A 12,921-nucleotide genomic window follows, 5' to 3' on the forward strand; every position below is an offset into this window, starting at 1 on the left:
GCCTGGGCTGAGGCCTCCTCCACCTCCTCGGGTGGGGCAGAGGCCAAGGCCGCCTCCGGCTGGGACGGGGTGCCCTCCTGGCAGTTGCTGTCCATGGAGGCCGCATAGTCCAGCATCAGGGCAGCGTCACTGTCCTGAGATAGAGAGGTCTGTCCGGGGAGAGAGAGTCAGTGCGAGGGACGGTTAAAGGACACGCGGAAATTAGTCCAAACAGCCTGGCTAATTTCAAAGTGTCAGAGAGGCCCGACCCCCCGGAGGCAGCTCCTTTAGCACAGCGGCTGTGCCGGCCAGAGTGGCTCAGTTGGTGGCTGTCGTCTCCATGCACCGGAAGGTTGCTGGTTCGATTCCCAGTCAGGGCACATACTTGGGTTGTGGGTTTAATCCCCCGTCAGGGAGCACACACAAGGCAACCGACCGATGCCTCTCTTTCTCTTTCTCTCTCTCTCTCTCTCTCTCTCTCTCTCTTCCTCTCTCTAAGCATGTCCTAACTGAGAATTTTTAAAAATTAAATAAAAAAAGAACTGAATATTACAAAGATATATATTGGCAGCATATCGGGGGGCTGAAACTCAGTCACTGCAAAGGGGCACAGCCCGAGTTGGGAACTTGGAAGGGGTTGGGGGAGGTGACATCCCTGCCCCAGCAGATGGGCCGGCTGGGCGCCCGTGGGAACCCCGGGGGTGAGGTGGAAGAGAGAGCTTGTCCTTGTGAGTCTCGGAGAGGTCATAGGGTGACCCCGGAGCCCCAGATTCAGTCCGTCTTTGAATCGTTGTTTCTACAGCATTTTTAGGTTTCCTGAACGTAGAAACGAACTGCTATGCACCGTGTACCCTAAGAATTACACGTGTGTAAAGCCTGTGTAGGTGCTGGGAGGGAGGCCGGAACGTGTCTCTTTCGAGGGTGGGAAGTGACTATGGGGGGACATGGGGCTCCGTGGGGCTGGTCTGTGGTTCTGATCGGGGAGCAGGTGCACAGGCACATCTGCTCGGTGACAATGAACAACTGCACTTTCTGGTTCAAGTGCTGGCTTGCGGAAGTGCCCACTGACTCAAGGTCAGACAACGTGAGCAAATAATAACTGTGTCAAATGTTAAGATCCATGAGTTCCTAATAATCTAAAATAAAGCCTTAGAGGAGATGATCAAAGTCTCATCCTTATTTCATTCACATGTACCCCTAACTTCAAAAAAACAAAACAAAACAAAAACCACCCTGGGGTCAGGGAGCTTCCAGAGATGCCATCGCCGCCTGCTGGCTGTTGCTGGAAGTGCATGCAGGAAACCAGAGAGGCCTGACCTGCTCTTGGGTGATGCTGCTGAAGGCCTCCAGCCAGCTGTGCCTGCTGGGCCTTGGGCACCGGCCACCCAGGCCCTGAGTTTAATGATGACTCACCTCTGGCACCTCCCGTGGCCCATTCTGGCCTTTCTCCTGGTAGCTGAGAGTGCAGGGCCTCCTGTCCCACCCTCGGGTGCCCTCAAAGAATCACCTTGCCCTCCGGGTTCAACAATTCCTCCTCCTTGGTCCCTCCCACCATCGAATCTCCCAGCTCTCCCTCCTCCATTGCTCACATTCCCCTTGTCCATTCTGAAACGTTAGAAAAGCGTCAGGACCGCCACATGGCCCCTTGCCAGGGGGGCTGGCCTCTCCAGCAGCCTGGCCCGCCTGGCGCCCACCATCTGCTGGGACAAACGTCACAGGGCAGCAGAAAGAAGGGGATCGGAACATGTTTAAAAACAAGCTCCACGCCTCTGAGCGCAAAAGGCGCAACACTCATTGCGAAACGTTAACGTGGTTTGGAAATGTGTAACGTGGAAAGTGAGAGCTCCCCATCATCCAGCGGTGATAAGGGTGGAGGTGCCGTCCCCAGGGGGAGCCTGACCTCACGCCGGCCTTTCTCTTTCAATAACTTTTCTTCAAATGATTCACCAACCTCTCACCAGCCACAGCACCCCGGTCGGAAACGGCCAGGTTTTCTTCATCAACAGAGCGAGCTGCGAGAATGAAATGCCAAAACCGCCTCCGGGCAGGGTGAGGGGCCTAACCTGACATTTGTAAACATCGATCAGGAGCTCGGCCAGCTCCCGCGAGGGAGGGACAGCGGCCAGGACAACGCCAGCCCCACGGGCGCGCACCTTGGAGATCCCTGATATGATGATGGTGCTCCTCTTCCGCGGCGACTTCAGCTTCAGCTTCGAAGATTCGCTGAGCTGCCGGATGGCGACCTCGGCCACTGGATCCGAGCCATTCAACACCAGCAGTTCTGCGGGGGGAGGGCAGCGGTGACGCCTCTGTGGCCCCTCAGAGGCCCCTGACTCTGAGTGACACTCGCTGAAGGGTCCACGAGTGCATTTGTGTGTGAGCTGCTCCGCGATCGAGGTGATGGAAGACATGAGAGCAGGTGAACCAGCGGTTCTCAACCTGTGGGTCACGACCCCTTTGGCCGTCGAAGGACCCTTTCACAGGGGTCGCCTAAGACCATCCTGCATATCAGATATTTACATGACGATTCATAACAGTAGCAACATTACAGTTATGAAGTAGCAACGAAAATAATTTTATGGTTGGGTCACAACATGAGGAACTGTATTTAAAGGGCCAGAAGGTTGAGAACCACTGAAAAGACCTCTAACCTTTCGGGGACCTGGGCCTTTGAGGGGCAGTACGGTCACTCCCCGTCTCTGGCGAGACTGGTGACCACAGGCTGGTGTCAGGCGGAGGGGCCAGGGCATACAAGCAGCCCCTTCCCACGGGCAGTGCCACACACGGCAACATCTGGGGACACTCCACACGCACCAGGCGCCGTGCACGGGCTCTGTGCACGTTATTTCATTCAACTGTCCCCCAGGCCCTGAAGTGGGTACTTTCTAATTCCTCGATTGAGAAACGCGGAAATTGTCAGCAGCCAGGGCAGTGGCGGAGCGGGATGCCCAGCCCCTGTTCTGCTAAAAGAAGATTAAAATGACAAAATGTCACAGGAGCAGGATGTAAAACGCGTGGGAACTCTGGGCCCGAGGGCCGCCTGCAAAATCACTTGGTCTGGCCCTGCCAAGGCAGCAGGGCTGAGTTAATTACACGAATGTTGTTATAAATATCCAATGGCCCTTGGCAGAAAAAAGGTTCCCCGTTCCTGATGTAAAAGCAAGTTTTCTCATCTCACTTTCGGCCGTGGCCTGCAGGCGACAGGTGCTCCATTTCAAAGGGTGTGGTGACAGGACGAGTACAGCAGAACTGCCTGGCCATGCCCCATGGTGAGGGGACAGGAGGGACAGGAGGGCCAGGAGAAGGGGCTGGGGTGGGGCTTCAGGAGAGAGCGGTGCCGTGATTCCCAGTGACTCCAAGGGACAGGATGGGAGTGGGGCTGGGGGACCCGCAGGGCTGCGTCCCGGGAATCACGAAAACTCCCACAGGGACAGAGACCGTTTTCGACTCCCGCCGGCTAAGAGGGTACAGAACCTCCTAAGACAGCACCCGTCAAGGGAGACCCACCCCCACCCCCAAGCCCACCTGCTCCTCCTTGCCCCACCCCTGAGCTTGGCAAGATCAGAAACAGACTCAGGAATGGGGAGCGGAGCCCGAAGAAAGCTGCCCACTGCCCCTCCTCCGACCGCAGGCCCCACGAGCCAAGGGGGTAACGTTTAACTCCCACATTTAGGTGGTGCTGTGATTTAGAGACAGTCACACACCTCTTTAAGGTCATTATGAAAGTGACCCTAAAAATGGGAAACGGCAACCAGGCTTCTGGGGGAAGACGACTCCTACCCAACAGGATCGTGGGACAGTTGGAGACCAAACTGAAGTAGGCTTTACGGTTATGTCGCGAGTCCTACTTACTTCATGACAGTCACATAGCTCGTATGTTGAACAAGAGAAAAAAGAATGTTCAGGAATTTTATAAAGTGAGGCCGGAGCTGGGTTCTACGGTCATTTTGTTACAGCGTCTCCTTAACTACAGCAGGGTGCTCACCCTTCCTGGTCTTTGATGAACTTCCATTTCCGTCTTTTTCCCGTTCTTAACTTATTACTCAAAGGAACTTCCCCAAACTCCCCAAACGAATGCTCCCCTCATCAGGGGCAAGGCTGAGGGAGGAGCCCCGAGGGGCAGAGGGAGGAGCCCAGAGGGGTGAGGGAGGAGCCAGAGGGGCTGGCAGCCAGGGTTCTGGGGGAAGACGACTCCTACCCAGCAGGTTCGTGGGACAGCTGGAGGCCAAACTGAAGTTGGCTTTACGGTTATGTCGCGAGTCCTACTTACTTCGCGATAGTCACATAGCTCGTATGTTGAACAAGAGAAAAAAGAATGTTCAGGAATTTTATAAAGTGAGGCCGGAGCTGGGTTCTACGGTCATTTTGTTACAGCGTCTCCTTAACTACAGAAGGGTGCTAACCCTTCCTGGCCTTCGATCAACTTCGATTTCCTTCTTTTTCCAGTTCTTAACTTATTACTCAAAAGAACTTCCCCAAACTCCCCAAACGAATGCTCCCCTCATCAGGGGCAAGGCTGAGGGAGGAGCCCAGAGGGGTGAGGGAGGAGCCCAGAGGGGTGAGGAAGGAGCCCAGAGGGGCAGAGGGAGGAGCCAGAAGGGCAGAGGGAGGAGCCCAGAGGGGTGAGGGAGGAGCCAGAGGGGCAGAGGGAGGAGCCCAGAGGGGCAGAGGGAGGAGCCCAGAGGCGTGAGGGAGGCCGCAGGGCGTTACCTGTGTCTGAAGAAGACAAGGTTTTGCTGACGGGAGGGCTGTGGCAGGAGATGGCTTGGACGGAGATGTCCTTCTCGATCACCCTCACCTTGACGGGCGTCCGCAGCGGAGACTCTGCAGGGACAAACGCTGGTGACCACACGTCACCTGCACCCATTACCGGGACGTGAGATCACACCTCCCGTCAACTCGATCTCATGTCGTTGGCGAAGGCATGGCCAAACCTCAAGATTGCTTGACGATCTCTTATTCTTTTCTCTTTTTTGGGGGGTGGGGTTACCAAAAAGGGGTGCTGGAAGCTCAGGTTTAAATACAATTTCAGAAATACTTTCACTGAGGGAGAGTTTCATGTTCTGTTTTGCATTCGAGAACAGAATGCAAAGCAGTCTGCGCTGGGAAGATACTACCTCAGTATAACAGAAACACCGTATAAATTAAAATAAATAATAATCATACAAGTGTCTCCCAGGCCGTGGCTGTGGGGACGGAGGAATTCCGCTGCATCTGAAACGACCGCCCATCAAGCCTTCTAACCCACAACCCTAACATAAGAAACTCCACACTGACCACGTGCACCCAGTGTTTCAGAGAGCGTGGTGCCCCCGTGACCGTAACGGAGTGATTAAGTTAACTGGCTCTTTCATCCAGTGTCTCAATTTTAGCTTCGGAATAGACTACAAGGTTGTCATTCATTTGACAAAGTAGGAAGATAATTTTCTAGAAAAGAAAAGAAAAGAAAAAGCTACACAGAAGTCTTGCCCATCACCACGATCCCTGTGCCACGGATTTTCTTAATAACCACACGGGGCCGGGCACTCTGCCTTCCTGGGACTCAGAGAGACCGTTTCACCCTCTCACCCGAGCTCAGCGGGGACGCCCTCCCGGCGTCGAAGCGAGGCTTGGTTTTCACGGCGGTGACGGTGGTGACCACAGTCCCGCAGGGCATCACCGTGCGGTCTTTCTCTATCTTGGCCGCAGGAACGGGCGGAGGGGTGTGCCAGGATTTTGCCTCTGCGGGTTCCACGTAACAGAACTGCGGAGAAGGCCGCTCGTGGGTCGTGGGGTCAGTGCCAGGACCACCCGCACGGCCCGCTGACCTCCTCTGCACCCTGATCGCTCAGTTAGTGTCAGAATGATGATGTTAGTATTAGAATGAACGCAGGTCCCCCGGGGACTGACAGGCCGGTGAGTCCCATGCTCCCACCCAGCCATGCAGCACACAGGATGGGGACACAGGCTGGAGGGACAAAAATACCGACAGCCCTTTCCAGGTCAGGCCCTCGTGAAACGGCCTCGGTAGGTATTTCACAGAGTGGACCACTCGGCCAGGTCAGGGGCAAGAAGGCTCCCGGTCAAGCCCAGAGACTTCTCGGATGAGCTTCGTTTCAGGGTCAAGCCAGGGCCAGACTCTGACGGATAAAAACGAAGATGCTCCTCATCCGAAGTGGGAACCTGGCCACGTACCTCCGCGGTGACTGAACCCAGGGCCGCGCTGTCCCCCGAGGGCCCGCGGGTCAGCATAAAGCTCTGTGGCCCGGAAGGCTGCTTCTTAAACAGATCTAAAGGGATGGTCGTCGTCGCCAGCAGAGCTAGAAAGACAGGACACGGCAATGAGCGAGCGCTGCGGATGTTTCCAGAACAGCAACACGGCCGGGGTGAGCTGCCACAACCAGGCCGGCTCCCGATCACCACCCTGCTCACTTGAAAACATCTGACAAATGTCAGGGTTCAAAAAGGACAGAGGAGGCTAAGGGATGTGACGCTTCCGGGCAGCGTCTGCACCTGCGCTGTGGTGGGAAGCAGCTGATAGGAAGACGAGCTGTGGGTCAACTTGTTAGAATGAGAACCTGGCGGTGGATTCAAGAACTGTTCACCGTCCATTCAGGAAACTGGTAACTGTCCCAGGGACGTGTGAGAACAGCCCTATTTGTTAACACACCCTAAGGAATTGAGGGGTGAAGGGACCATGATGCATGGAATTGCCCTCAGATGGTCCCCACATTTACCCTCGCGTGTGTGTGCGTGTGTTAGAGAGAGAGCACGCGCACAAGCAAGAGTGACCAAGTGTGAGCACAAATACTAAAGGAAATGGGGCAAATGTGGACATATGTGAATCTGAGTCAGGGGTCCTCAAACTACGGCCCACAGGCCACATGCAAATACAAATATTGTATTTGTTCCTGTTTTTTTTTACTTCAAAATAAGATATGTGCAGTGTGCATAGGAATTTGTTCATAGTTTTTTTTTAAACTATAGTCTGACTAAGTGTGAGCACAAATATTAAAGGAAATGGGGCAAATGTGGAGGACCCCTGGTCTGAGTCAAGGCTCTATGGTTGTTCTTTGTTGTGTTTTTGTGTGTGTTTGTTTTGAGCTTGAAATTTCAGTCCCCCATCCGGCTGCACTGGGATGGGATTCCAATGGAGCCAAGAGGAGCGGGGCCCCCGGGATAAACAGTGGCCCCGAGTGGGCACCCCCGGCTCTGGAAAGGTCAGCTCTGACCTCGGGGCAGCCCCGTCATCTCAGGACTGCAGGGCAGGGCAGCCGCCCGAGTTCTTGCTCACGGCAGGACGGCTTTCCCTGGGTCTCGGGAATGTCAGCGGATAAGCCAAGGGCTTGGATGCTCAGCTGGTTAAGACAGGTAAGCCCCTCCCCTCTCCCGATTTTGGTATGTTTATGGTTTTTAAAAATCTAATCAATATTGAAGCTACTGAACTATAACAGGCCCACATTCACTTTGGTGATATGGGTGTGTTGTTGTTTTTTTACCTCTAATTGTTGCTTTCCTGCATCTAAAGCATGTGTTCAATTTGAGCTGCTACGGCTCATTCTCCAAGGAAAAGCCAGTGGAAATCCATAGAGACAGACAGGATGGCGATGCCAGGGGCTGGGGAGGGGGAGGGGAGTCGGTGTTCAATGGGGACTGAGTTTCAGTTTTGCAAGATGAAAGAGTTCTGAGATGGATGGTGGTGATGGTTGCACAACAGTGTGAATGCGCTTAATGCCGCTGAGCTGTGCACTAAAACATGATTAAGATGATAAATTCTGCAACATGTATTTCATCATAATTTACAAAAAAATTTTTAAGGTCTGTTGAGGCTAAGAGGGTTGAGAACTGCTTCTCTAAACCAAGAATTGTTAAATAAAAGACTTAGGATATTTGTTAAACAAACAAAACAAAAAAACACTAAAAAAACTATTTGAATATACTCTTTCCCAAAATGTACCTTATTAATAACTGAATGGACTTTCAACCAAACATTCCCTGGGGAGACCCAGATGGTATGGGGAGGGGCAGGCCTCCTCTGGGTCTCCCGCCCTCCCCAGCTTCCCACAGCCCTGGTCAGGGCACTGGATGACCCTTCCAGAGGGCAGGGCCTCCGTCCACCCCCTCACCACCCACCTTCTGAGGATTGCCCATCCTCCGAAATCTGCAGGTGCAACTCCTTCGACTTGGCGTTCAACTCACTGTACAGAGAAAAAAAGCTGTGAGTCCTTATTGTTTGAAATAGTACTTTTTTCTGACAATAGGAAGGACTAGCCATCATCAATATTTTAAAAACGGCAAGACACATAACCAAAAATATAAAGATTATCTGCAACCTCACTATCCAGAAATGGTTGCTCTTCATACTTGGTGCCTAGCCTCCTAGAATCATCCAGCATTCTGATGATGATGGACATACCATTTCATACAGGTGCTTGCAAAGACGGTGGCCACATACGGCTTTTGAAAACTTGAAATGTGGCCAGTGCACACTGAGGAACTGGATTTAATTTTAATTACTTGAAATTTAAAGAGCCCCATGTGGCCATGAGTGACCATACCCAAAGGGTAGCGATATAATTGTCTAAACACAAAATATAGAACATAATATACCTCACTGCTTCTTTGTAACCTGTTTTTTTTTTTTCCACTGAGGATACCATAGACACCTTTCCACGTCAATAACTACAGAGCAACAACATTTTTAATGGGTGTCTGTTCCACTGTTTGGCCTTATGAGATTTTACTTAGCTAATTCCTTAATAACCAACACTTAGTAATGAGTTGGTTGCTTTAATATCTCATAATTATAACCCGGTTGGCCAATCACCTTCAGACATGCATCTCAGCACGACTGCGTCCTTAGAAAAACTGTAACTACCAGCCAAGAGGTACGTGCATTGAAGAGCTTTTCTTTAATTTTTACAAACTGCTGACCTCCAGAATGGTGATTCCAATTTACACTCCACTGGCCACCCTCGCTCTCTTAGTACTTAGCCACCTGTCAGGTGGGAAACAATCTCTTTTGCATCACTCTCACTATGGCTGAGGTTGAACATCTTTTCAGACGTTTCCATCTATCTATAGTTCTCGCTTTTGTTTTTCTAGTTTGAAAACTTTTCCAAAAGGGAGTCATCTTTTCTTAAGGGTTTGTAAGAGCTCTTTATATGAGACATGGACTATGTTCTTCTATTACTCTTTGTAACTTGTCTATTAAGCATCAGGAAGTGATCGATTTCTATATTTTTGTAGTCAGCCACTTTCCTGAAATATTAATTTTACATTATTATTTCTATCTTATGTCCATTATTATTTCTGGTGGTCTTAACTGCTTTTCCTGAGCAGTCATATCATGCAATGATATCATCTCCTGGGAATGATTAGTTCTGCCTCTTTCTTGTCCGTACTTGTATATCGTTCCCTTATCGTATCTAATTGCGCTAACCAGTGCTTCTAGCACAAACAGTGGGCTCTTTCCCTTGACGTTACTGCCCTGCTTCTGGTTTTTATCACTTTCAGTGATTTTCTCTAAAAAATCTTCTTGAAGAAGTGCCCATAAATCCTGTTCTAATGAAGATTTTTAGCATTAGGAATGGGTATTAAATGTCACTGGATATCGCTGGGGCATAAATAGATCTGCCTTCCAAAAGAAATTTATGTCTGACTTAAAGCTACCTCAGATGCTTAATATGCTTTTTAAAAATGAGAAATAATTTTTGTGTGCTATGAAATGATCTCAGGGGTTGGCAGTCTCGAGTGGGTGTCACCATGGAAACCCAGGCCCGCGGGAACCGCTGCACGCACAAGGTGAATTCTTCCTCCCAGGCGAGGTCAGTAGTGTTTTTCGGGAGGACGCTGGAGAGCTTCTGAACGGGGTCGTTCAGCTGAACTTGGCAGCGGAGGTTGGCGGGGCCTGTAATCACACAAAGGCAGGGGCCGCCTTTTACTTTTGCTTCTTAATGGCTTTGAGACACTTCTGCATTCAGAGAAAGGCTAAGTAAAATGCCTAAAGTCTTGGCTCACCCACTTTCTTTCATTTGTCATTTATAAACTTTCAAAGCACCCCACTTCATTTGGGGTTAAAGATTTTATACACCCACTGCATATGCAGAGCCCCGGACTGACCCCAAGTGCCTGCTCACCCCTCAGTTCTGGCTGCAGGCACAGCCTCACGGTAGGGGACCCTCCTGGGGGCGACCTGAATACAACAGAGAGGTGGTCCCCACTTCTGGACAAGACTCACCACTTGGCTAAATCTGGGGACAACTTACCATGGGTGTGGTGTTTATACCTGACTCAGCTCCCTTTAAACCAGTGGTTCTCAACCTTGGCTGCACATTAGAATCACCTGGGAATCTTTTTAAAATCCTGATTTCTGGGCCTCATCCTCCGGAAATTCTGTTTCTTTGTTACTAATGTTGTGGCCCCACCCCATAACAAAGAAACAGAATTTCCGGAGGATGAGGCCCAGAAATCAGGATTTTAAAAAGACTCCCAGGTGATTCTAATGTGCAGCCAAGGTTGAGAACCACTGATCTAGTGGGCCCAGGAAGTCCCCTCTTAGTCGCTAAGCCTGGGGCCCCAGAGGGCAGCATGGGGGTGCTTTTACCAAAGCCATCACTACAACCAGCTGTGCAGAGTCCTGGCTGTGAAATGTGGCCCGTCTGCACTTGGAACTGAGAGAAACTCCTCGCAGACAAAGAGAAGTAACCCCAACATCCGCCGACCATAGAAAGAAGTTACTCCTATTCTCAGCAAAACTGAATCGCAGGGGAGAGCCGTGTCCTGTCCCGGCTACTACGCACTTGGGGTCTCAGCAGCGATTCAGAACCACCTGGAAGTCATTCCTTCCGGGGTGACTCTTGTCTCCACCCAGACAGCAGCCTCTCTGCACGGAAGGTCCCCGCTGAGCCAAAGCCCTTCTGAGGCGCATAAACTGCCCCTGTGGCCCCTCCCCCCGAGGAAAGCAGATTGGTCAGGGATGCTAGGCATGCATTTTCAGCTTCAATAGTGGGAGGCCGAAGGTCCCCGCTGGGCCAAAGCCCTTCTGAGGCGCATAAACCGCCCCTGTGGCCCCTCCCCCCAGGAAAGCAGACTGGTCAGGGGTGCTTGGCATGCATTTTCAGCTTCAATAGTGGGGGGAAAAGAAAAGCAAATGTGCCTTCCAGACTCAAGGGAAAGGGCAAAGCTACAGTTGTGTTCCTTCCTTCTTCACGTATGGAAAACCCAGGTTGTATTCGCATTATTATTACGGCTTCCAGGGGATCTTCTTCGCTCACAGCAGGATCACACTGCAGACCCACCTGGCAGGAGCCACCGAGAACCCCCAGGTCACCCCTCCGCTCGGCTCGTGCTGTGGGCCGGTGGCTTCTGCAGAGGCCAGGCACCTGCCGACACCCCGAGCCCTGCACCACGTCACCCACCTGAAGCACCAGGATGGTTTAGCAGCGAGGCCCGGATGTTCTTCACCAGTAACTTGAGGTCATGGGCCCTTGGAGGTTTGGGAGGGCAGGGCTCCTGTGGGGCAGGCGAGGTGCGCTGGAGATTCTGCAGGAAGAGAAGGAGCGGTGACCGTGGGAGGCAGGGGACAGAGGCGGTAGCGGAGCCTGAACCGGGGTCTGCGCTGTGGCCGTTTCCCCTCTGATGGGAAGGTCGGGTACCAGCGGCCAGAACCATTTCCCTGCTGGGGAGCCTTCTGAATCCCAGCAGCAGCAGCAATGCATTCAGCCAGGGAGGGCTCCCCAGAACCGTACTGTGGGCGGAGACTGGACCACCATGCGGGTCCATGCCTGACCCAGGCCAGGTGCCTGAGAGACAGTGGACGCCTTCTCCAAGCTGCAGGTCACCGGGCTGCCCCCAGCCTGGGCTAGGCAGTGGGTCTGTCCAGTGCTAACTGGTTTTCCCAGGAACCTCAATTCTCGAAGGATGCCGTCCAAGACCTCAGGCTCTGAGTGGACAGTAAAAAGTCAAGCTTGGGCTCCTAGAAGGCGGAGGGTCAAGCCTAGTTAGGGTGGGACTATGCTGAGTGGCCCTCTTCCTTCCATCCCACCTGGAGCTTTGGAACCCCGTGCCCTGAACTGGAAGCTTCCCCAGAGCGTGGTCATTACTGGCCAGCAAGCACTGGCGCAATCGGGCTCTACCTCGCGGGGTGGAGGAACATCGGAAACACACACAGGTGCTCCGGACAGCGGACCATGATCCTACGGGGCCTCGAGGCCCCCACACCGTGAGCAGGCTCACCTGGACTTCCCGCACGTCCACGGGCTTGATGCTCAGAACCACCGACGGGGAGGCGGAGCTAACCAGGTACTTCAAAATGTCCTTGAGAGTTTCACATATTGCCTTCACCTCCACGGCCCGGTCCTGCCGAAAGAGGAGGGAGTCACCCAATCATTTCATAACCATGCACGCGTGCGAAAGGACAGGTGAACGAACCTGGTGTCGCCGGGATCCAGGAGGTCAGATTAGGACCCATGAGAGACCTGGGGGAGAGGGTCCTTTTTACTGATCTCAGAAGTAATTCACCATTTTATTTTATTTATTTTATTTAAATCCTCACCTGAGGATATTTTTCCCACTGATTTCCAGAGAGAGTGGAATGAAGGGAAGATGGGGAGAGAGAAAGAAACATCAACAAGAGAGAGACACATAGATTGTCTCCCACACGCTCCCCTGCCAGGGCTGCATTCAGCAACCAAGGCACATGTCCTTGACCAGGAATCAAACCCATGACCCTCAGTCCACGGGCGAATGCTCCAATCCCTGAGCCAAACTGGTAAAATGGTTTTTTAAAAAAAGCCATTGTGCACCATAGAAATGTTAACATTCCTGTGTATATCCTGTCAGTCATTTTCCCCAAACATACAGGCATGCGGTTTTCCTTTCCTGCACAACATTGGATATATTTTTGAAATTAAAAAGTATTCAAGTAAACGGAAAGGCCTGAGAAGAACGCAGACAAGCTTT

At 52.0% G+C, this 12,921-nt stretch overlaps 1 protein-coding gene across 1 annotated transcript in view; it reads right to left on the reverse strand.

Moving 5' to 3' along the window:
- C2CD2 (C2 calcium-dependent domain containing 2) overlaps positions 1–12,921 on the reverse strand; it is a 47,348-nt gene that overhangs the window by 9,223 nt on the left and 25,204 nt on the right. Inside the window, exons 5-13 of the mRNA XM_005885733.2 lie at positions 12,196–12,318; positions 11,379–11,502; positions 9,760–9,868; positions 8,092–8,156; positions 6,154–6,278; positions 5,548–5,722; positions 4,690–4,803; positions 2,133–2,260; positions 3–149 (exon numbers count right to left, since the gene is read on the reverse strand). Of these exons, the coding sequence (XP_005885795.1) occupies positions 3–149; positions 2,133–2,260; positions 4,690–4,803; positions 5,548–5,722; positions 6,154–6,278; positions 8,092–8,156; positions 9,760–9,868; positions 11,379–11,502; positions 12,196–12,318 (1,110 nt within the window). The remainder of the gene's footprint in view (positions 1–2; positions 150–2,132; positions 2,261–4,689; positions 4,804–5,547; positions 5,723–6,153; positions 6,279–8,091; positions 8,157–9,759; positions 9,869–11,378; positions 11,503–12,195; positions 12,319–12,921) is intronic.

This window comes from Myotis brandtii, unplaced genomic scaffold (assembly GCF_000412655.1).
Source record: "Myotis brandtii unplaced genomic scaffold, ASM41265v1 scaffold923, whole genome shotgun sequence".
NCBI lineage: Eukaryota > Metazoa > Chordata > Mammalia > Chiroptera > Vespertilionidae > Myotis > Myotis brandtii.